Raw genomic sequence first — 21,710 nt, 5'->3', positions numbered from 1 at the left:
GATCATAGAGGGGCTTTGGTTGGAGGGGACCTTAGAGATGACCCAGTTCCACTTCCTCCGGGCGGGCTGGGTGCCCCCCACCAGCCCACGTGGCCCTGGGCCACCCCGGGGATGGAGCACCCATGGGTGTCCACGGGATCTGCTCAGTGCCACTGTTACCCCACAGTGAGCTCTGAACCCTCAGGAAAGCCTTTAGAGGAGACCCCTCGCCATCAGAGCTGCGCATGGTCTTTATCTCCAGCTCTGACCACAGAACCACAGAACCATTAAGGCTGGAAGAGACCTCCCAGGTCACCCATCCCACCCACCCACCCACCCACGCCGTGTCCCTCAGTGCCACTTCCACCCATCACAAATCCATGGATGCTCACCCCGGACACAACCACACTGTCAGATCTTACAATGACACCTGAACACCCGCCACAATTCACTGTCTAAAACCAGCGCTGTCTGTCCGTTCCTTCCCAGCATGCCATGAAACGAGGGACAAAGGGAGCAGAGAGCGACGCAGCCCGGCAGCACCCCCCAGGAGCGACCTTTGGTACCAGACCTTGCCACCTCCGAGCTCTGTAAGGTCACGGGGCCTTCCCTGTCTGCACGACACCAAGCCCTCCCAACCCCTGGAAAAACATTTGACTTTCAACAGCAACGACACCAACAAGAAATATGTCCAAGAGCAGCCCTGGTTTGTTTGTGGCCGTTGAGGACAGGTTCCACTGTGCCCAATGGTCTGCGGGGAGCTCGAAGCAAGCAGAGCCCGCGGCTCCGAGCAGGGAGCGGAGAGCATCCCGCACTCCATTTGCCACCAGCCCGGACACACATCTATTTTTCATTTCAATCCCAACCCCCCGCGCCACACGCTGCTGCCCCGGGGGATCGCTAATGCAAGAAATGAAAAGAGTCCATTTTCCCCCTTCCTATCCCTTTTTTTTCCCCCTTCGAGTGCCCACTGCTCCTCCCGGCCTTGACCCACCGTCAGTTCTTATTAACTCATAGTGAACCGTGGCTGTGGGTGGATGCTGTGTTTTCATCAGTCTCTTTTTGGGTCTGGGAAAGGCCCCGCATGGCAGTGGTCAGGAGGAGCCCTGAGGACAGGAGCACTCCCCATCCCTCTGTGTTGGTTTCATGCCACTGCTGCGGTGGATAACTGCTGCTGAAGCTCCGGGGAGCGGGGTCCCCTCGGTACTGACAGAGCTGGGACAGCTCCGGGTGCGGAGCGGGGACGGAGAACGCGGGCATGGTGACGTGGGACTGTGCTGCCTGGTGCTGGGGCTCAGGAGGGCTCTGGGAGCAGAAGGGAGGAGAGCACATTGGGAAGGAGGACCTGATTGAGTCACTCAGAGACGCTGCTGTCACCAGAGCGAGCTCTCGCGCAACCAGCAAACACAAACGGAGACTTCTGTGGGTCCCACACCTGGTGACCCCAACCCACAGCGATCCAAAGTGAATCACCTATGGGTGCACCATTATGGGCCCCATTGGCCGCGGGAATTCTGCACCACAACGGCACTGCACCATCGGGACAGTTCCGATCCCGTGGGCTTCAGCTCATCCCGTGAGCACTGGGGATCTCCCGTGGGAGGTGGGAATTTGCCATCGTTGTCCTTCTGCGCTTTCGGACCATTCCTGTGCATTCAGACAACAAAAATCAGCTCACAAAAGAAAGCAGTTGGACACCGGGGGCGGAGTTTGTGGTTATACAGCATCAAAGTTCAGCTCTAAAAACCCTTCTGGCACCTGCAGTTATCAAAGACTTCAGTGGAGAGCACGGACAAGAGTTCCCCTGCTTGGCTGCACGTGTCCCTGACTTCACTGTGAGATGTGGGGTGAACACGTCTGCCACTGCTTTCCCATACAGGGCACTTTCTGGTGGAGCACTCCGTGCAGGATGCACTCTCTGTTCATCACAGAACGTTATGAGTGTGTCAGTGTTTCGTTCCTGGACGGATGGCAGTGTGGAAGAAAAGAAGGTTCGAGCCAGAACGGGTTTGGGTGCAGCCCAATAGATACAGCTAAACCCAGAAGGGATGTGGGCACACCTAAACTCACAATGGATATGGGTACAACTAAACGTAAAAAGTGCATTCTGATAGCATCAGAGAAGTATCGATAACGTATTGCTTCAGAGAGCGATTCAGACGTTAAGTGGAGCTCTTTGCCGTGGGGTTGGCAGCATCCCATCCCATCGCTGACTGCGCTGCAGTGCCAACAGCTCCGGGGCCGGGAGAGCTTGAAGCCATTGGGATGGCCGAGGGATGGGCAGGGGGGGGGTCAGCGGGGGATAAATGGATGCAAAAGGAGCTGCATTCGTCTTGAAAATGCTGTTGGAAGCTCACGTCCTGCTGACACGGAGCGGAGACGTTGATGGTAACTCCAGAGGACAGCGGACAAAAACTGGGGACAGGCGACGGAGCGGTGGTGGCGTGGAGCTGCCAGCCCCAGCTCGGTGCTGAGGGTGGGACTCACGGACGGGAGAGCAGTTGACAGTGGGCCAAGAGGAATCCCAGGAGACCGCAGACACATTTTCTTTGTCCGTTTCGTAGAGCGCCGTGATGGGAACGGATGTGTGCAGGGTCTGGTGATGACTTCTTCCCACTGGAGCACCGATTGTGGGAGGTCCTCAGAGCAAACCCGCTCCGCCGGCAGAAAATAGAGATGAAATAAGTGTGGTAGTCAAAGCACGTTTCCATTCGGCCTCTTGCCAACACGTAGACACGTTTCATCAGTGGAAACCGAATCAGTTCCATCCCTTCCCCCCATTGCTCTCCCGGATATGTTCCCGATGCAGACCAGGCCCCATTTCTGCCCCATAAGAACATCTCTAAGGAGAGAGATTTGGACTTCTGAACGCGCTGGGCTCCCTCAGGCAGCAGCTTTATGCAGCTGGACTGCTTTGTTTGGGCTGATTTAGGAGCTGCTCCCATTCTGGACCGCCCAGAGATCCCCTTTGGGTCACAGCAGTGACTCAGGGGACGAAGCTGCAGTGCTGCTGCTCCGCTCGGACCACTCACACCGCAAACGTGAGCACAGAGAGCACCGCTCACCTCCGCTGCTCCTTGTCCCCTATTTTCCAAAGACCCTTTCGCTGAGAGACACGTGGACGTGCGGATGAGGCACAGGTTGGAAGAGCAACACATCTCCTCCTGTACATATCCGGGCACTGAGAAGGGAAAGAGTCGATGAAGCGGCGATGAGCTCACGTTGGCCCAAGAGCAGTGGGACTGCTGCACCCCCCCCAGCTCCCTCGGTGGCCCCTGGGGAAGGGAGATTTTAAGATGCTGCAGCTGAAGGAGCGCCGGGTTTTCCTTTCCTTTGCAGGTGCCCTTTTCACACAAACCCACGTGTAAAAACGCGTCCTTTTTCTAAAGTGTTTGTAATCGGATGGGCTGTGCTAGAAGGGTAGGTCGCTGCTCAGTATGTATTGCTCTTTTTTGGCTTTGTATTATCCCATCAGAATCCGTGGATACCCAATTAAAAATGAGACTAATCCTAAGCCAAAGCCCACATCCCTTCCTTGTCTGTTCCTCTGGCCCTGTGCACAAAAGGCAGCGGACCCCGAATACGGTCCTCCCATCGGGGTGATGGCGGTGGAAGCTGAGTGCTGTTTTCACCCCAATGACCTCTGCGCTGTCCATAGGGCACACGGCCCCTCCAGAGGGATCTCCGTGCCGTGCCTTAGGGCTGCAGTCTGTAACAGTGGGCACGGAAGGAATGCAGCTCCCATCTTTTAATCAATGTCACTTACGCAGTTATATACGGACATACTTACGTATATAAACATAAGGATTTACAGAGGCATCTGAGATGTTGACCAGAGTGCTTTATCGATGGGATATGGGGATATTTCAGTGGAGGAATGGAAGTCGGGGTGGGTACAAGCCTAATCCCACAGAACTAGCACTGCGTTTGTACTGTGAAACGTTCAAGAGAAGAATATAAGTGGGGTCACGGCACAGCTGAACACACCACAGTGACCTCGGTCCTGTCGGGCTGTGACGGGGCTGAAGGAACGCCCGCAATGCCAATCCCATTGGGTCGTGACATGGAAAGCCCAGTGGCCCCAGTCCCATTGGGCCGTCACACGGCGACGGACGCCTCTATCCATATGTCCGTATCTATCACACGGCAATGAGCCCGATCCCGCTGGGCTGTGACATGGCTGAAGGATGGGCTGGGGGTGCCCCTGGCGATCCTGGAAATCTTTTTGCCCACGATCCCGTGAGGATCACTGTTCTGCGCGTGGCACCGCTCTCCAGTACTGACTACCACCGAAGGACAGTTCCTCCTTTCTGTGTGTTCACCTGTAACAACAAAAATAGTCTCACAAAAATGAGATCCAGACCCAACAAGAGAACTGAACTCAGATCCCTCTCCCCCAACTTCGGCCATCATAGTTACACACATGGCCAAACCCATGAGGTCCCAGCGAGGACAGAGCTGCTCCAGTGGCTCCTGCAGGTGCCATTCTTACCCAGCACCACATCGATATGAAGGAGAACCATTCCCCACTCCTCTTCATGGCCATTTCCACTAAACCCACAAAGCAGGTTCGTCCCACAGAGCACCAAACCCCAGAGAGCTCCTTTCCCTGCAGCATCAGGATCGACGTGTGCAGGGTGAGGTCGTGGGGTGTGGAACAGCCGCAGACCCCAATACTTTGGGAATTATTTTCTACATCCCCGACTGGGCTCTGCAAAAACAAGCTGCTGGCCTCCGGGCTCCAGCTTTCCTTCCCCTCCCAGCCCCATAGGATCAGTAATGTCAGAAAAGACCACTATGATCACCCTGCCCATCACCTTCGCATCGCCTCAGCCCGTTCCTTCCACACCGCCCCTTTGCTCCATTCCTTCTGTGCCCACCGCTTCCCCTACAGTTCTGCCTCCCCCCACACCCTACATCACACCCAGAGACCCCCTTTCCTCTCACTGGTCCCCGCTCCCAGGGACAGAGCCCCACCCCCACCTTGGGCAGCAGACACAGAGCGTGTCACCGCTGGCAGTGACAAGGTCGCTGTGCTGCAGAAGCTCAGTACTCCGCCAGCCCATGCTTTTGCCACCAGCTGATAAGAGGTCCTTATCTTCTTTCAGGGCGGTCCCACACGGAGGCAGAGCTGTGATGGGTCCCCTCCAGCTCACAGTTTTCCAAGTTCAGACCAAGGGGTACGAAGGGTTTTGTATTGTTGAGATGTGAGTACCACAACAAAACAAAATCTTACAAACTTCTCGCCTATACAGCGCTCTAACAGATTCCTATCTAACAGCTTTTACATTTCCCTTTAACACTTCCAGGGAACGTGTAATGAAGTCCCTCGCTGCTGTCGGCAGCGCACTAGGATCCAGAACAGCCAGGCTCTAGGAAGCCAACCCAAGCTGGCCAGAGACCCGAGGACATGCTGCAGTGCTTTGAACAGCTGATCATTTTTTGGCCTTAAAACACAAAGTCATCTTCAAAACAAAACAAAACAAAATCTTACAGCTAAGCTAATTAACTTTCAAACAAATAATCTTATGGGATTCCAAGAAACCCTGAAACATATTCCAGCTCCCTTAATTCACAGCACCAGCGTGAATGACTTTTGTAGACTTTGTTATGTAGCAGGCTTTGGCCAAGTTTGTATATATTAACTGCAAAAAGGGGTAAGACTACAGCTCAGTACCCTCCTCTCAGCTAGCTTTTGTGTTTCCAAGTATAAAGTCATGCACTGGTTACTAACAGCTCGTAAGTACTTCCAGTGTATAGAATAATCTTCTCAGGGTTGCATGCTCCTGAAGTAATACTGTCTCCCAGAAAGATCAGGGCAGATGGCAGCATCCTATTTTAGAGATCAGCAAACATTATAATACTTGGGGAAAAAAAAATTCTATATTAATTCAAAAGACAAGGCAGTGTGTAAACATAGAAACCTGCAAAATATCTGTGTCACTGTACAACCCTTGGAGAAACGCTGCGCAGCGCAGGGCAGAGCAAAGCAGCCCAAGATGCAAAAATCTGCGCTGGAAACCACTGCAAATCTGCGCTGGAAACCCTCGGTTCCTCAGCAGCTGCAGTGCTGCCTCACCCCAGCTCTACCTCCCAGGAAGGCATCCAGAAACCGTGCTCACGTCCTACCTGTAACCCTGACCCTAACCTGACCCCGTAAGCAACGTCTTAACTATCTGAACTCTGAGTTGAGGCTGTGGGGCAAACGATGCATCGTGCAGCAGAGCTCTGTGGCTGTCGGAGCCGGGCCGCCCCAGCACCGCAGCAGCACTCCCCAGGGACGTTTGCGTTCCTCCAGCCAGCCCCATCCCAGCCCCAGTCTCGAGCTGGCGGTGAGAGGAGCACTCTAAAAGCAAAGAGCATCACCCTCTGCCTGCGGCCTCAGCTGCCACCCCATACAAAAAACGAGCACAGAAAAAGGGAGTCTGAATGAGCGACGTGTGACTCAACCCTACACACAGCGACAGCGATGCTCAAAAAAGCTCTGGTGAGCACGTGGCGATGGCACGGCCACGTGGATGGGGCAGGAGGGTCCCGGGATGGAGGAGGGGCGGCTGCTCCCCCCCGGAGCGAGGGGTGGGGTGTGAGGTTTGGGGTGGGAGGCAATTCTCAGCTGCACCGAAGATGGCACATTCCAGATGGGTTTGGTTTCATGGTGACCGCGGTGTCCCCACACCTGCACAAACCTAAGGGTTTTATGGCCACGTTAAGGTCAAACACGGTGAAATAGACACTAACGAGCAGCACGCACAGCTTGTTAATTAACCAGACACCTCTCCAGCTCGTGGGCAGGAGAGGGATACAGTGAAGGGGATGAAAAACTACTTCTGCTTTGCTTCAGCTCAGACGAAGTCGGATTGGCAGTTGGATTCAACTGCCATTACTCCACTTCAGTAAACAGTGCCAATGGGCACCAGTTGGGTGACCCCACAGGGATGGGCAGCAGTTGGGTGACCCCACAGGGATGGGCAGCAGTTGGGTGACCCCACAGGGATGGGCAGCAGTTGGGTGACCCCACAGTGATGGGCACCAGTTGGGTGACCCCACAGGGATGGGCACCAGTTGGGTGACCCCACTGCAGCCGCTTGAAATCCCGTTTCCCACCACTCACATCCCATTCCTGCTGAGGATCTGCAGCTCCACACGTCCCCGCAGCATTCCCAACAAGCTGCTGCCTTCGGAAAGCAGCGAGGAGAGCCCCCAGGAACAATGTCAGCAGTGGGAACTGGAGTGGGAACACTGCTCAGCACTCGGAGTTAACGCAGCGTCACCGTCGTGTACAGTCCCATAGATCCCCCCCGAATCGGCCTCATCCATCGCCCCCAACACCTTCACTGCAAGGAGCCAGAATCTAATTAACGACCTCCTGCTAATTGGCAGCCTGTGTTTGTTTGGGGCCGGCTCGTTTTGACGGGGCACCAGACCTTGACCTCACAGCGGATGAACACGATGCGGCTGTGGGGTCTGTGGGGCGGTGGCACGCGCTCGGTGCTACAGCTCTGGGGGCACAGGAGATCACTTAGGGCTCAAATGTTTCTGCACAAAGCAGCCCTGAACACAAACTGCAGGCACATCATCATCCATCCGGAGAAAAAGGCATTGCTGCTGCGTGGGGTCGTAATGGGGTGGGAGACAGAACCCACTGCCGGGGCTGGGATGCCCTACAGGCAGCAGAGTGGTGAGGATTTGGGGCTGGGATGCCCTACAGGCAGCAGAGTGGTGAGGATTTGGGGCTGGGATGCCCTACAGGCAGCAGAGTGGTGAGGATTTGGGGCTGGGATGCCCTACGGGCAGCAGAGTGGTGAGGATTTGGGGCTGGGATGCCCTACGGGCAGCAGAGTGGTGAGGATTTGGGGCTGGGATGCCCTACAGGCAGCAGAGTGGTGAGGATTTGGGGCTGGGATGCCCTATGGGCAGCAGAGTGGTGAGGATTTGGGGCTGGGATGCCCTACAGGCAGCAGAGTGGTGAGGATTTGGGGCTGGGATGCCCTACGGGCAGCAGAGTGGTGAGGATTTGGGGCTGGGATGCCCTACGGGCAGCAGAGTGGTGAGGATTTGGGGCTGGGATGCCCTACGGGCAGCAGAGTGGTGAGGATTTGGGGCTGGGATGAGGAGCTGCTTTGTGGATGACAGAGGGGCTGCAGATAACCCACATTTACAGCCTCCTTCCATTGCTCTGAGTGCCATCTGTGGCCCCACGGAGCTCCCTGCGGCCGTGGGGCGGTGCTGTGCTGTGGGGCTGTAGGGGGAGGCGGACACGGGGCACTTACCGGCTGCGTCGCTGTGGGGTTAATCGCGTGGCAGAGCCCTGCGTGGGCAGGAGCCAGCCGGGAGCGGGGCTGATAAGCAGAAGGACGTGTTGGGGTCCGGAGCTCCGTCACTCCGCAGTCCCATCCCTGCATCCATCGACTGCCGACCCCACACAGCGCGTCCCCGTCACTTCGGACCTGAAATGATTACAGTAATTAAGATCAAAGCATCATAGCCCCTCTATTTATTTGAGCAACGTACGGATCTGACCCGATGTGACAGTGATGGGGGGGGGGGGGGGGGGGGATGGGCTGTGTCTATGGGGGACGGGAGAGCACCGGGCTCTGAGTGCGCCCCAAAAGGCACAAACGGGGCGCGGGTGGGGCGGGTTTGGATGGAGTTATACGTACGGGAGCACAAAGACGAAGCAGGAGGACACTGTCGTCCCGAGCGCCCACGAAGCGCTCCGTGCGCAGCCACCATCCGCAGAGGGAGGGGAGAGCAAAAGGAGAGAGTGAAAGGGGGGGTGGGGGGGGGGGGGGGGGAAGGACGGGGGGGTGACATTTCCACCTGCCCCATTCCTAATTTAGGCAAAGGCATCGCGGCCGGGCGCTAATTATAGCCGGCAGCGCGACAGGTGCGCGCGTGACCCCGCGAGCGGATTTGGGGGGGGGGGTAAAGGGGGACGGGGGGGAGGGGGGGGGGGCAGAAATACGGCCCTGGGGGGGCAGATGGGTGTGAGCGGGTGGGGGCGGGGAAACCGGCGCCGGGGCGCTATAAACCCACAGCGGAGCGGATCCGCTTCAATGGAACGGAGCGGAGCGGCCGAGAGCGGCGGGAACGGAGCGCGGCCGTGGGGGGAAACGGCCGCTCCGGGGGGGGACCCCCACGCGGAACATGGAGTACATCGTAGGGATCGGGGGGTGAGTGCGGGGGTGGGGGGGGGAGGGTTAGGGGGGGTTGTTAGGGAGGGGGTTGTGGGGTTGTATTGGGGATGGGAGGGGGTGATGGGGGGGTTGTATAGGGGATAGGACGGGGTTTGGGGGTTATATAGGGGATGGGAGGGGGTGATAGAGTCCTTGGGATTGTATGGGAGGGGTTTCTGGGGTTATATAGGGGATGGGACAGGATTTGGGGGGTTATATAGGGGATGGGAGGGGGTGATAGAGTTCTTGGGATTGTATGGGAGGGGTTTCTGGGGTTATATAGGGGATAGGACGGGGTTTTAGGGGGTTATATAGGGGATGGGAGGGGGGTGATGGGGGTTTCTCTGGGGTTGTATAGGGGATAGGACGGAGCTATGGGGTTATATAGGGGATGGGTTCTGGCGTTGTGTAGGGGATAGGAGGGAGTTGTGGGGTGATGGGTTTCTGGGGTTGTATAACAGATAGGATGGAGTTATGGGGGTTGTATAGGGAATGGGAGGGGGTTGTGGGGTTATATAAGGGATGGGGTTCTGGAGTTGTGTAGGGGGGTTCTGGGGTTGTATAAGGTATAGGAGGGGATTATGGGTTTTATAGGAGATAGGACAGGGTTCTGGGGTTTATATAGGGGATTAGAGGGGGTTCCTCTGTTACACAGGGGATGGGGTTCTGGGGTTTATATAGGGGATTAGAGGGGTTCCTCTGTTACACAGGGGATGGGGTTCTGGATAGGGGATGGGTTCTGGGGTTATATAGGGGATGGGTTCTGGGGTTATATAGGGGATGGGTTCTGGGGTTATATAGGGGATGGGTTCTGGGGTTATATAGGGGATGGGTTCTGGGGGTTATATAGGGGATGGGTTCTGGGGTTATATAGGGGATGGGTTCTGGGGTTATATAGGGGATGGGTTCTGGGGTTATATAGGGGATGGGTTCTGGGGTTATATAGGGGATGGGTTCTGGGGTTATATAGGGGATGGGTTCTGGGGTTATATAGGGGATGGGTTCTGGGGTTATATAGGGGATGGGTTCTGGGGTTATATAGGGGATGGGTTCTGGGGTTATATAGGGGATGGGTTCTGGGGTTATTATAGGGGATGGGAGGCTGTTCTGGGACTTGTATAGGGGATGGCATGGGTTTCTAAAGTTACACGGGGGTGTGATGGGACTCTGGGGTTATAGAGGGGGACGGGATCAGGTTCTGCGGTTATATAGGGGATAGGAGGGGGGCAGTCGGCGTCGGTCACTCAGTGCGCGCTGTGCGGGGCAGCTCGGGATGACGGACACGCGGCCGCGGGACGGCCCTCCCGAAACCCCACAAACACAGACCCCCCCCCCACATCCCCGCCCCCCCCATTCCCTCAACATGGCGGCGCCGCAGCGCCACTCCCCGCGCGCGGGAAGCGGCGGACAATTGCACTTCCGGGATGGGAGGCGGGCCGCGCTCTCGGCGGTGGCCAATCAGCGCTCAGCGCGCGCCGCCCGCGGCGCGAAATTCAAACGTGGAGCGCGCTCCCCGCGCGGCGTGGGTCGCGGGGTTTTTGCGTGGCTGCATCGCGCTTTCCCTACCAGCGTCACCAACGGGGGCAAAACCACGCTGACCAACAGGATCGTCAAGGCGCTCCCCAACTGCTGCGTGGTCCACCAGGACGACTTCTTCAAGGTGAGCGCTGCGGGGAACCCCCCCCACGCGTTGTGCGCGCCGTTCCCCCCGCGGTGATGTTGACGGTGTCCCCCGCGTGTGATATCCCCACTGGGGGCAGTGGGGGGGAGCACTGAGGGCAGTGGAGTATGGGGTCAGGGGGGCATTGGGGTTAATGGGCTATGGGGCCGATGGAGCACTGGGGGCAATGGACTGTGGGGGTCAGGGGAGCATTGGGGTTAATGGAATATGGGGCCGATGGAGCATTGGGGCATTGGAGTATGGCCCAGTAGAGCACTCGGACCAATGACGTATGGGGCCAGGGGAGCGCTGGGGCTGATGGGGCACTGGTGTATGGCCCACTGGGGCCAGTCTGATATAGCTGGTCACCAGAAGTGCTGCAGTCCACAACTTCAGCCTCCGTCACCAACGGCCCCGAGGAGCGCAGAGCACCTCTGGGGCATTTGGGGTTCAGGAGAGGGTGGGAAGGACCGCGGTGAAAGGACGTTGGGATCCCTCTGGCTTTGTTTCACGGCTCACTGTATTTCAGCCACAAGATCAAATCGAGGTCGGGGAGGACGGCTTTAAGCAATGGGACGGTAAGAGCGGTGTGCGCTGTAGGACGCAGCGATGTCTTTGATTCAGTTCCTATTTTTGTTGTTTTCCTTAAGTATTTCCTTTAATTCTTAACGCTGTAATAGTCCGTTAACCTTTCGAACCCGTGCGGGTGGCGGCGTTTGACGGGGACCCTCTCTCCCGCCCACCCCTCAGTGTTGGACTCGCTGGATATGGAGGCCATGGTGAGCACGGTGCGTGCCTGGATGGAGACCCGGTCAAGTTCGCCCCGCTCCCATGGGGTGAACGTCACGCCCGACCCTACAGAGCCTCCCTCCAAAGAGCCCCACATTCTGGTCATCGAAGGCTTCCTGCTTTACAACTACAGGTGAGGATGGTTGGGGGGGAACATGTGGGTCTGAAACCCCTGCACGGTGCACCCCACGGAGTCCCCACAGCAGATATTTGGGGTGGGGGAGAACTGTTTCTCACATGCGGTGGCTGCTAACGAACCCCTGCACGAGGGTGTGCCTTAATGACCACACTGTGGTTGGCAACACGGGAAATAGGAAAAGTTGGTAGGGGAAGTAGGAAGGTTGGTGGTTTTGGGGGGGGTTAAGGTAATAATAAATGTGTGATTTCTTGCCGTAGACCACTGGTGGAGCTCTTCGATCTCCGCTACTTCCTGGCGGTGCCGTACGATGAGTGCAAACGGAGGAGGAGGTGAGCAGCACTGGGCTTCACCCTAAACCCTCATCCCAACGTACCCTGCTCAGCCCTAAACCCTCATCCCAACCAACGCTGCCCAACCCTAAATCCTTGTCCCCACCTAGCACCGCTGACCTGAAATCTCATCCCGGCTACAGTTGCTCAACCCTAAATCCTCATCCACTGCTGACCCCAGATCCTCATCCCAGCCAGCACTGCCAACCCTAAACCCTTACCCAACCTGCCCTGCTCAGATCTTAAATCCTCATCCCAGCCAGCAACGCTGACCCTAAACCCTCCTCCCATCTCACACTGCTGACCCCAATCCCCCGTCCCAACCCGAGCGTGGGCAGTGAGCTCTGGGGTCCCTACACCGCTGTTATTGGTGTGTAGGAGTGTCACGTGCTAAGTGGAATTATGGTTAACGAGTTTACCTGGAATAAATGACCTCCTCTCGGCATCGAGTGGGGCCCTCAGCTCTGACTGCCCCTTCGAGTGGGGTTCACCAGCACCCCATCCACCAGCGGGGACGTGGCACGCATCCCCCACCACCCGCAGCCGCCCATGACCCCGCAGTGGGGGGCTGGAAGAAACCTGCCCCAAAATTTGGCCGACAACTGCCATGAAACGATGGCCATCCCCCACTGATCCCCATTTGCAGTACGCGCAGCTACGCCGTCCCCGACCCCCCCGGCCTCTTCGACGGCCACGTGTGGCCCATGTACCTGAAGCACCGCAAGGAGATGGGAGGACAGCGGGGTCGACGTCGGTGCGTGTCTCTATTCCCCCTCCTTTGGGTTTTGGGGTCACTGAGTTTCTCAGGGGTGATGGTTGGATGACTGCAGATATCCCTGTTCTGGATGGGAAGACCTCTGGGGTCACCCAAACCCCACACCGTACCCCCAGAGGATCGAGAACCCGTTCTGGTTGGCGATGGCCAACGGGGAAAATTATGGGGGGGGGGAAAAGGACAACTTTCTGTTGGGAGGAATGGGTTTTTGGGTGGGCTCTGGTTTATGGAAATCAGAAGTGGGAAACGAGCCAACGTTGGGGTCAACAAGGCCAACATTTAGGTCAAAGTCAACATGGGGTCAACAAAGGCCGACATCGGGATCAAAGTCAATGTTGGGTCAACAAGGCCGACATCGGGGTCAAAGTCAATATTGGGGTCAACAAGGCCGACATTTAGGTCAGAATCAACATTGGGGTCAACAAAGTCAGTGTTGGGGTCAACAAAGTCAATGTTGGGGTCAACAAGGCTGAAATTGGGGTCAAACAAAGTCAATGTTGGGGTCAACAAGGCTGAAATTGGGTCAACAAAGTCAATGTTGGGGTCAACAAGGTCGACATTGGGGTCAAAGTCAATGTTGGGGTCAACAAGGCTGAAATTGGGGTCAGTCCATGTTCTATTCAGGAACAAATCAACGCGAATATTGCCCTGATTATCCCATCCCCTATTAACTATCCCCCCCAGCCCCCATCCCGCATATCCCCCGGGCTGACCCCCTCTCCTCAGTTTATTTAGATGGGCTGAAGAGCCGGGAGGAGCTCTACAGTGAAGTCCTGGAGGACATCAGGAACAGACTGCTGATCCGCCCCCCAGGTAACCCACAGCCGGGGGGTGTGGGGACGTCCCACCGCCCTCGGGGTCTCACGCCGTCCCTTCCCCTCCCTCAGGACCCCCGAAGAGCTGAGGGACCCCGTGTACAGAGCGATGTAAATACTGCTTAGCGCCGAACGTCGGGACGAGGGTTGATTTGGGAGATGTTCTGTATATAATCGAGGACTGAAGATAACTTATTCGCATCCCCGCGCCGGGCGGGATTTGTTCTTTTATGTTTTTTTATATATATTCCACCGCTTTCACCCCACCGTTGGGGCCCGCGTTTGGGACCCGGCTGCTCCGTTCCCATTGAGTAAAACCAGTTCAAATCTTTTTTTTATCTGAGCTGACATCGTAGTGGGGTGGGGGGACGCCTGCGGCCCCATCCAACCCCGCAGCGCAATCCTCTCCGGGCCGGGTGGGATCTGGGCCCCGTTTGGATGCTGATGTGGACGTGCAGGAGTCCCCTGTGCGGCCGTCGGTGTCGTGTCCCACCCCAATGGGGTTTGGGATGGGGCAGCTCCCTATGGGTTCCTCTGTGTGAGGCTGTTCCTATAGCACTCAGGATCCCCCCTGTAGCATTTAAGGGGTCTTACGGTGTGCTCAGGAGTGCAGGGAGTGTTTAGGAATCTGTATGTGGTGTTCAGGAGCCCCTACACAGCATTTAGGAGTCCCTATGCAGTGATGAGCAGTTAGGAATTCCTATATGGTGTTTAAGAGCCCCTGTGAAGCATTTAGGAATCCCTGCAGCACTCAGGAGTCTTAGATAGCGTTCAGGAGCCCCTATATAGCACCTTGGACTCCTTATGTCACATTTAGGAATCCCTCTTGTACCCTGGATTCCCTATATGGTGTTCAGGAGTTCCCTATACAGCATTTTTAGGAGCCCCTCTATAGTTACGACATTTAGGAATCCCTACAGCATTTGGGAGTCCCTGAATAGCTCTCAGGAGCCCCTATAGCGTTTGGGATTCCCTATATGGCGTTTAGAAATCCCTTCAGGACTCACCAGTCCTTGTATGGTGTTCAGGAGTCCCTATATAGCACTTAGGAATCCCTATAGCACTAGGGAGCCCCTATAGTGCCCCGGGGTCAGTCCCCACCGTGTCCCATAGGCAGAGGGGAGCTCCCCACGCCCGGGGGGGGCGATGGCCGTGGTCCCATGGGGGCTCCTGAAACCCAAACCCGCAGTGCCCGATGCCAACGCAGCCTCAGCACTCAGTGAACTTTGTGTCTTTGGGATCAGCTGTCGCTGTGGGATCCCCACGCATCCCCTGAGCAGTGCCCACGCCGCCCCACAGGGGACACGGGGGTGGACAGAGCCCCCGGGGCCGCTGACCCCACCCCCGCCCCCCCCAGGTTTCAGCCCCAAATGGGGTCAGCCCCGCTGCCCCTCAGTGGGGTGAGAAGGGATTGTCCCACACTGCTCCTCCATGGGGACGCTGCCAGCACAGCAGCGGTCACGCTGTCACCCCCCCCCCCCATTCCCCCCAGCCCTAAAATTATCGCCTGTCCACGTGCCCCACGGGTTGGGATGAACCCGACACCCCACAGCACGTCAATGGGCACGTGGCACGGCCCCACGGGGTGACCCATGGCACGGCCCCATGGCACGGTCACCTCCTCCCTGCACCGAGCCCCAGGGCTGGGGTTTGCACGCAGCCAAATGGGTGTGGGTTCAGACCCCACAACCTCCCCCAGACCCCCCCACCCCATTCCCGTGACTTCCCCCAACCCAACAGACCCCCCCAGGCCGCTCACTCCCAGCCATAGGAGTGCCAAAATCCATCCCCCCCCCCCCCCCCCTTCACCCCATGCCCATATCCCCCTCAGTGGGGGCACAGCAGTGACCCCCCACACCCCATCCCCGCACAGTGGGGTTATGAGGACAGAAACCTTTATTTTGTTAAAAGGGACCAAAAGCTGCACCCGGCTGGGAGGAAGCGCTGTGGGGCAGACAGGGTGTGTGGGGCAGCCTTTGGGGGGGGCACCTCCAGCCCTCCCCCCAAGCATGACCTCTCTGGGGTTGGGTTGGGGTTTAGGGGCCGCACTTTGGTCCCATTCCTCCCCATAGGGCTGCGACCCCAAGGGACACAAAACATCTGCCCCACACTGAGCGTGTGGGGGCCCCATAGAAGCCCAAGGAAAAGGGATTGTGGCTGTGGGGCTGGGGAGCACCCCACAGCCGTCCCTACTGGGGACAACCGGGGGCACTACTGGGGACAACAGTGCACCGAGCTCCAGCCCCACACCGAGCTCCAGCCCCACACTGACACTGGGGGAAGCTGCTCCAGGCACGCAAAGCTGAGCTATAGGGCCACTGTCCCACCCCACTTGGTCCCTGACCCCACTGCCAAGCCACGGCGCTGCTCCCACCCCACAGCACGTCCCCCTGACCCCAGTGCCTACCGATAGGGCTGCCCATCCCACCCCACAGCCCCACATGTTCCCCGACCCCAATGCCCGGCCGTGAGCCTGCTGCCCCACCCCATCGCCCCACACGTTCCCCATCCCCACAGCTACCCATAGGGCCACCGCCCCACCCCACAGCCTCACCTCTCCCCCCAACCCCCCAAGCCTAGCCCGGGGGGGCGGGCAGGGGGCAACCCCACTCCCCATCCCCACCACCTCAGCGGATGCTGCCGTCCTCTCCGCCGCTCTGCAGCTTCTCCCTCTCGATGGACCAGAGCAGCTCCTGCACGAAGCGCACCTCGGAGGCCACCTGCTCGGCCAGGGCACCGTAACGCTTCTCCAAGCGCCGGTAGCGCCGCCGCAGCCCCCCCGCGGCCTGCAGCACGCTCCTGCTCTCCTCCTGCGCCCGCTGCCGGGCGGACTCGGCTCGGAGCAGCTCCTGCCGGATCTGCCTCAGGTCGCGCCCGATGCTCTCGTTCTCCTCTTTGTACCACGACTCCTTCTCGTCGTAGATGGACAGCAGCGCCTCGATGTCCTCCCGGAAGGACTTCTTGTTCCTCTGCAGCTCGCGGAGGGTCTCCTCGGCCGCCGCCACCTCCTCCATCACTTTGGAGAAGCGCTCGAAGTTGACGTAGGTGTTGTTGGGCGGCATGCTGGAGTGCGATTTGATGGTGTACTCCTTCAGCCGCGTCGTCTTCAGCCGCCGCCGCTGCTCTGCTTTCTTCCCGCTGTCCTCGTTGCGGACGTTCCTCCTCTTGATCACCTGCGGGGAGGTGTGGGGATGATGGGGCAATGCAGTGGGGCCAGATCGGCCCGATGGGGTGGGAAGAGCCCCGAAGGCATTCAGTGACCCATGGAGTTGGAAGGGAACCACAGGGATCGGAGTACAGAATGGGTTGGGTTGGTTGGGTTGAGCTGAGTTGGGTTGGTTGGGATGGGTTGGGTTGGGTTGAGTTGGGTTGGTTGGGTTGGATTGAGTTGAGTTGGGTTGGTTGGGATGGGTTGGGTTGAGTTGGTTGGGTTGGGTTGGGTTGAGTTGGGTTGGTTGGGTTGGATTGAGCTGGTTGGGTTGGGTTGGGTTGAGTTGGGTGGGTTGGGTTGAGTTGGTTGGGTTGGGTTGGGTTGAGTTGGGTTGGTTGGGTTGGGTTGGGTTGGTTGGGTTGGGTTGGTTGGGTTGGGTTGGTTGGGTTGGTTGGGTTGGGTTGGGTTGGTTGGGTTGGGTTGGTTGGGTTGGGTTTCTTGGGTTGGGTTGGTTGGGTTGGGTTTCGTTGAGTTGCGTTGGGTTGGAGAGACCCCAGAGATCTCCCCATTCTGACCCCCGCCATCGGTGGGTGCCCCCCCAGCACCTCAGACTGCCCAGGACCCACCCACCCCCAAACACCTCCAGGGATGGGGCAGTGCTGTGGGGTGGGGGCCACCTCAACACTCGACCCTACAGCAAACAGTGCACGCTCCCCCCGGACCCCCACACGCAGTGCAGCCCCACCGGGTCACTATACCCCACTTCTGACCCCACACGGAATATCCTGAGCCTCAAACCACAGATCTGAGTGTTGTCCCAGTGCCACAACACCTCTGCACGGCTGTGGGGGTACACCCCCCCACCCCCCCCCACTGCTCCAGTCCCGGTCTGCCCCACATCCCCCACACTGTCACCCAGAAACCCCATACCTTAATCCAGGGGTGCTCCAGGCTCTGAGCTATGGTCATCCGCTTCCTGCAATGGCAGTGGGGCAGATGGGGGGTGGGGTTTGGGGGATGGGGTCGGAGGGGGGAATGGGAGGAGAGGGGACAGGATCGGGGGATGGGATCAGAGGGGCACAGAATTGGGGGGGCCGTGCTTGGCGGCTGTCAGCCTGTGCAGCTCGGCTTCCCCAACCCCGTTCCCTCCTTTCCATCTGCTGCAGCCACAGGTGACCCCACAGACACACCCCACACCAATGTGGGGCACGGCCTGCCCCACATGAGCCCCCACCGCCCGCACCCCCACTCTCACTTGGGGTCCTTGACCAGCAGCCGGCGGATGAAGTCCTTGGCCAGCTCGCTGGTGCTGCTGAAGTACTCCTCATCGAAGTCGTAGTTGACAGCGGAGATGTTGGTGAGGGTCTCCTGCTTCGTTTCCCCCAGGAAGGGGGAGGCCCCGCTCAGCCTGCAGCAATGGGGGGGGGGGATGCTCAGCCCCCCATTCCCACCCCCCTCGGCACCCCCACCCCCAGCCCTGCTACTCACAGGATGTAAGTGATGACCCCAATGCTCCTGGAAGGGGGAAGAGGAGGTCAGAGCCCCACAGCGTCCCCCCCTGTGGCACGGAGGGGCCACGGTGGGACGCCCTCGCCCCACAGCGGGGCTCACTCACCACATGTCGGCCTCCAGCCCCAGCGGTTCGTAGTTCACAATTTCTGGTGCTTGGGGAGAGAACAGACTCATTTGGGGGGGCAAAGAAACAAATATCTGACCCCATGATGGCACCCACCCCCTATGTATGGACGCACGTGGGGCCCCACAGCCCCAGAAATAACCCACACCACGAGGGGAATCTCTGCAGGATGACACCCCCCCCCCCCCCAAGACTGTGCCTCACCCACGAACTCCGGGGTCCCAAATATGTTCTTGAACTCATTCCCAGCTTCAATCTTGTGGGCAATCCCAAAGTCGATGAGTTTGATGCGAGGGTTGGGCACGTTCTTGTCCAGCAGCATGATGTTCTCCGGCTTTGGGATTGGGGGGAACGATCAGTGCTCATCCCCATGCACACACCACCGCCCCACATACCCCACTTCAGCACTGCAAACCCGGCTGCTGCACAACTGGGGGTGTCCCTTCACCCCAACGCTGAACGCGAGGTGTCCCAGCCGCCAGCAGCGTGCCACGGCGGCCACAAAGGCCAAGGGTTGGCTACAAGTCAGCAGTGTCCTCTCGTGGCCAAGAAGCCCAACGGGGTCTTGGTTGACCAACAGTTGGCCACGGGTTGACCATGAGCCAGGAGTGCGTCCCAGCGGCCACGAAGGCCGATGCTGTTCCAGCAGACCAATGGATGACCAATGGTGGACCAACGGTTGACCACGAGCCAACAGTGTGCCACAGTGGCCACAAAGGCCAATGGTTGACCAACAGTCGGCCAATGGTTGACCGCAGTTTAACCACGGGCCAGCAGGGTGCCCCAGCGGCCTCAAGGGCCAACGGTTGACCAACGGTTGACCAGTGATTGACCAATGGTTGGCCATAGTTTGATCACAACCCTGCAGAGCATCCCAGTGGCCACAAAGGCCAACAGCATCCCAGCTGACCAACGGTGGACCACCCAACGGCCCCACCCGACCCCTTTCAGTTCCACGAGCTACCCCCCCACCCCCAGGCCCCCACCTTCAAGTCGAAGTGGGCGATGCGCTTGGAGTGCAGGTAGTGCACCCCGTCCAGGATCTGCTTGAGGAACTGCGTGGCCTCCTCCTCCGTCAGCGACTCCTTCTCCGCCAGGAAGTCGAAGAGCTCTCCGCCCGACACCAGCTCCAGGATCAGCACCACGTCCGTCTTGTTCTCGAAGATGTCGTGCAGCGTGATGATGTTGGGGTGCTGGATCTCGCGCAGGATGTCCACCTCCCTCTCGATCTCCTCCCGGCTCACGCCCCGACGGCTCGACGACAGCCGCCGCTTCTTGATGAACTTGGCCGCGTACTCCAGACCCGTTTTCCTCTCCCGGCATTTCCGCACGATGGCGAATTGGCCGCTGAGGGAGGAGGGAACTTCTGCACCGACGCCCCGTGGGATCCGGGGCCGACTTCTGGGGCAATAGGGCCGCCCCACAGGCTCGGGGGGGCGTCCCAACCTTACAGCGTGGCTTTCAGGAAGGAAATCCCTTCCTCCCAAGGACACAGCGGATGCTGAGCCGTCCCCACGCTGCCCGCGCCGTGCAGGAAGCCCCACATCCCCGCGTGTCCTGCACGGTGGGACCCCAACCTCCGCCCGTAGGGTTGGGACCACTCATCCCTTCCCGTCCCCGTCTCTCCGCCATAGGGTCGGGGCCGCTCGTCCCTCCCCGCCCATCCGCGGTGACGTCCGTCCCCGCTCCCCTCTCCCGGTCCCGCGGTGCCATATAAGGACCGCAGCGCTGCGCCGTTCCCGAAGCGGCACCGCAGAGCCCCGCAGCGGTGCGGGACCCGCCCCACAAGTGGGGGGAAGGGGGGGGGCACCGGAGGACGGCTATTTAACGCCACGAACGCCACTTTCCGCCCGTTTTCCGCCCGCCGGAGGTGCCCCGGCCCCACGACCCCGCGGCCCCGCCGCCCCCCGCCGCCCCCCGCTCACCTGCCCAGCTCTTCTCCCATCTCGTAGAAGTCCTCCACGCTCTCCTGCCGGAAGGTGGACATGGCCGCGGCCCCGCGGCGTCCCCGCCGCTCGGCTCAGCACCTGCAGAACGGGAGAGGCCGCTGAGCCCCGCGCCGATCCCCCTCCCCCTCCCCCCCCCGCCCCGCACCGCCCCGCACCGCCGCACCTGAGCCGCCCCCGCCCGCACCGCCGCCGCCGCCGCCGCATTCCACCACTGCCGCCGCCCCGCCCCTCCGCCCCCGCTATTGGCTGCAGAACCGCTGACGTCGCTGCCGTCCCGCGCTCCCATTGGCTCTCTGGGGGTGACGTCATTCAGGAATGTCTCGCTGAGACCGCCCGGCCTCGCCCCGGAGCCGCGGGTTCGAATCCCGGCGGCGCCTCCACGCGGCCCCGCGGAGCACCGCACGATCCCGCAGCTCCGAGGCCCCGGAGGAGCGCTGCGGAGCGGCCGCCCCAACAGCAGCAGCCACGGCCTCAGGACACGGCCGCACACAGCAAAGCAAGGAGGAGCGCGGCCCGACGTTCATCACCATATCAAATTTATTACTTCCAGTGGCACTAATACATTGGTTGATGCTCATGATGACAATCACACTGCACGAGACCTCTCTGCCTTCGAGTTTCTGCCCAACCACAACGCCCTCCCACCCCCCACCCCCCACAGCCACCAGCAGGGCCGGGCAGCAGCAGTCACCCCCTCAGAAAGGGGGGGAGCAGCCCCCTGCCCCCCTCCCCCTCAGGATCAAGTCCAATAAATACGGATCAGGCAACTCGAGCTGCGTCAGAGTGGAAATGCTTTAGTTACAATGGCACCGAGCAGGGCCCCGGATGAGTCGTGTGCAACACAGAAACCTATAAGGCTGAATATATCAATGCTTTTTTGTTTCGTTTTTGTGGTTGGATATATTTTTTTGTTTGTGGGTTTTTTTTTGTTGTTGTCATCGTTGTTCAGAGTCTCAAATCGCTATGAAACTGATTAAGTACAACGCAGAGACGGCCGCCGCCGCCACGCCGAGCTGGTCCGAGCCCCAGCCCCGGGCTTCACAGTTTGTCCAGGAAGTTGTCCAGGGCCGGGATGCCCTCCTTCAGCCCCTTGCGCTTGCGGGTCTCGGCCACCACCTGGCAGGGACGGCACGTGCTGTCGAAGGGGTCCCCGGGCAGGATCTGCCAGTGGTCGAACACGCACTGGGGGAAGGCCTGCCCGCCCGTGTTGGAGCGCAGGTCGGCGGTGAAACCTGCAGGGAGGAGCAGAGCATGGCATGGCCCGGGGCCTGCAGCACCAGCCCGCCTTGCTGCTCAGCCTCAGGCACGGCCC

General features: G+C 59.1%; 3 protein-coding genes across 3 annotated transcripts in view; 1 reads left to right on the top strand and 2 right to left on the bottom strand.

Annotated features, from left to right (window-relative positions):
* Nucleotides 1-21,710, bottom strand: part of EEF2 (eukaryotic translation elongation factor 2) — an 80,345-nt gene that overhangs the window by 52,498 nt on the left and 6,137 nt on the right. Inside the window, exon 15 of the mRNA XM_065745840.1 lies at nucleotides 21,428-21,630. Coding sequence (XP_065601912.1) covers nucleotides 21,437-21,630 — 194 coding nt within the window. The 3' untranslated portion in view covers nucleotides 21,428-21,436. The remainder of the gene's footprint in view (nucleotides 1-21,427; nucleotides 21,631-21,710) is intronic.
* Nucleotides 9,008-13,794, top strand: NMRK2 (nicotinamide riboside kinase 2). Its single transcript, XM_065745847.1, is given in 9 exon segments — nucleotides 9,008-9,152; nucleotides 10,725-10,815; nucleotides 11,345-11,393; nucleotides 11,566-11,737; nucleotides 12,001-12,072; nucleotides 12,719-12,803; nucleotides 12,805-12,826; nucleotides 13,574-13,660; nucleotides 13,735-13,794. Coding segments are annotated over 9 exon segments (621 nt in total). The 5' UTR covers nucleotides 9,008-9,126; the 3' UTR covers nucleotides 13,752-13,794.
* On the bottom strand, nucleotides 16,286-20,593 carry DAPK3 (death associated protein kinase 3). Its single transcript, XM_065745843.1, has 9 exons — nucleotides 20,562-20,593; nucleotides 20,375-20,476; nucleotides 19,436-19,796; nucleotides 18,654-18,783; nucleotides 18,429-18,477; nucleotides 18,302-18,328; nucleotides 18,069-18,221; nucleotides 17,744-17,789; nucleotides 16,286-16,835 (listed from the first exon to the last, which is right to left on the bottom strand). The coding sequence occupies exons 2-9, from the start codon at nucleotides 20,434-20,436 to the stop codon at nucleotides 16,290-16,292; spliced, it is 1,374 nt and encodes a 457-aa protein (XP_065601915.1). The 5' UTR covers nucleotides 20,437-20,476; nucleotides 20,562-20,593; the 3' UTR covers nucleotides 16,286-16,289.

The sequence above is a fragment of the Cyrtonyx montezumae genome, unplaced genomic scaffold (genome assembly GCF_038088225.1).
Source record: "Cyrtonyx montezumae isolate F1298 unplaced genomic scaffold, pur_monq_1.0 scaffold_39, whole genome shotgun sequence".
In the NCBI taxonomy this organism is placed as follows: domain Eukaryota; kingdom Metazoa; phylum Chordata; class Aves; order Galliformes; family Odontophoridae; genus Cyrtonyx; species Cyrtonyx montezumae.
The sequence above is the reverse complement of the archived record's forward strand: the minus strand, read 5'-3'. Positions and strand labels throughout refer to the sequence as shown.

Coding starts and splice junctions, on each gene's coding strand:
- DAPK3 (XM_065745843.1), bottom strand. CDS start 20,436: ATGTCCACCTTCCGGCAGGAGAGCGTGGAGGACTTCTACGAGATGGGA. Junction 17,790..18,068: donor CTGCTGGTCAAGGACCCCAA/GTGAGAGTGGGG, acceptor CTGCCATTGCAG/GAAGCGGATGACCATAGCTC. Junction 16,836..17,743: donor TGGAGCACCCCTGGATTAAG/GTATGGGGTTTC, acceptor ACCTCCCCGCAG/GTGATCAAGAGGAGGAACGT.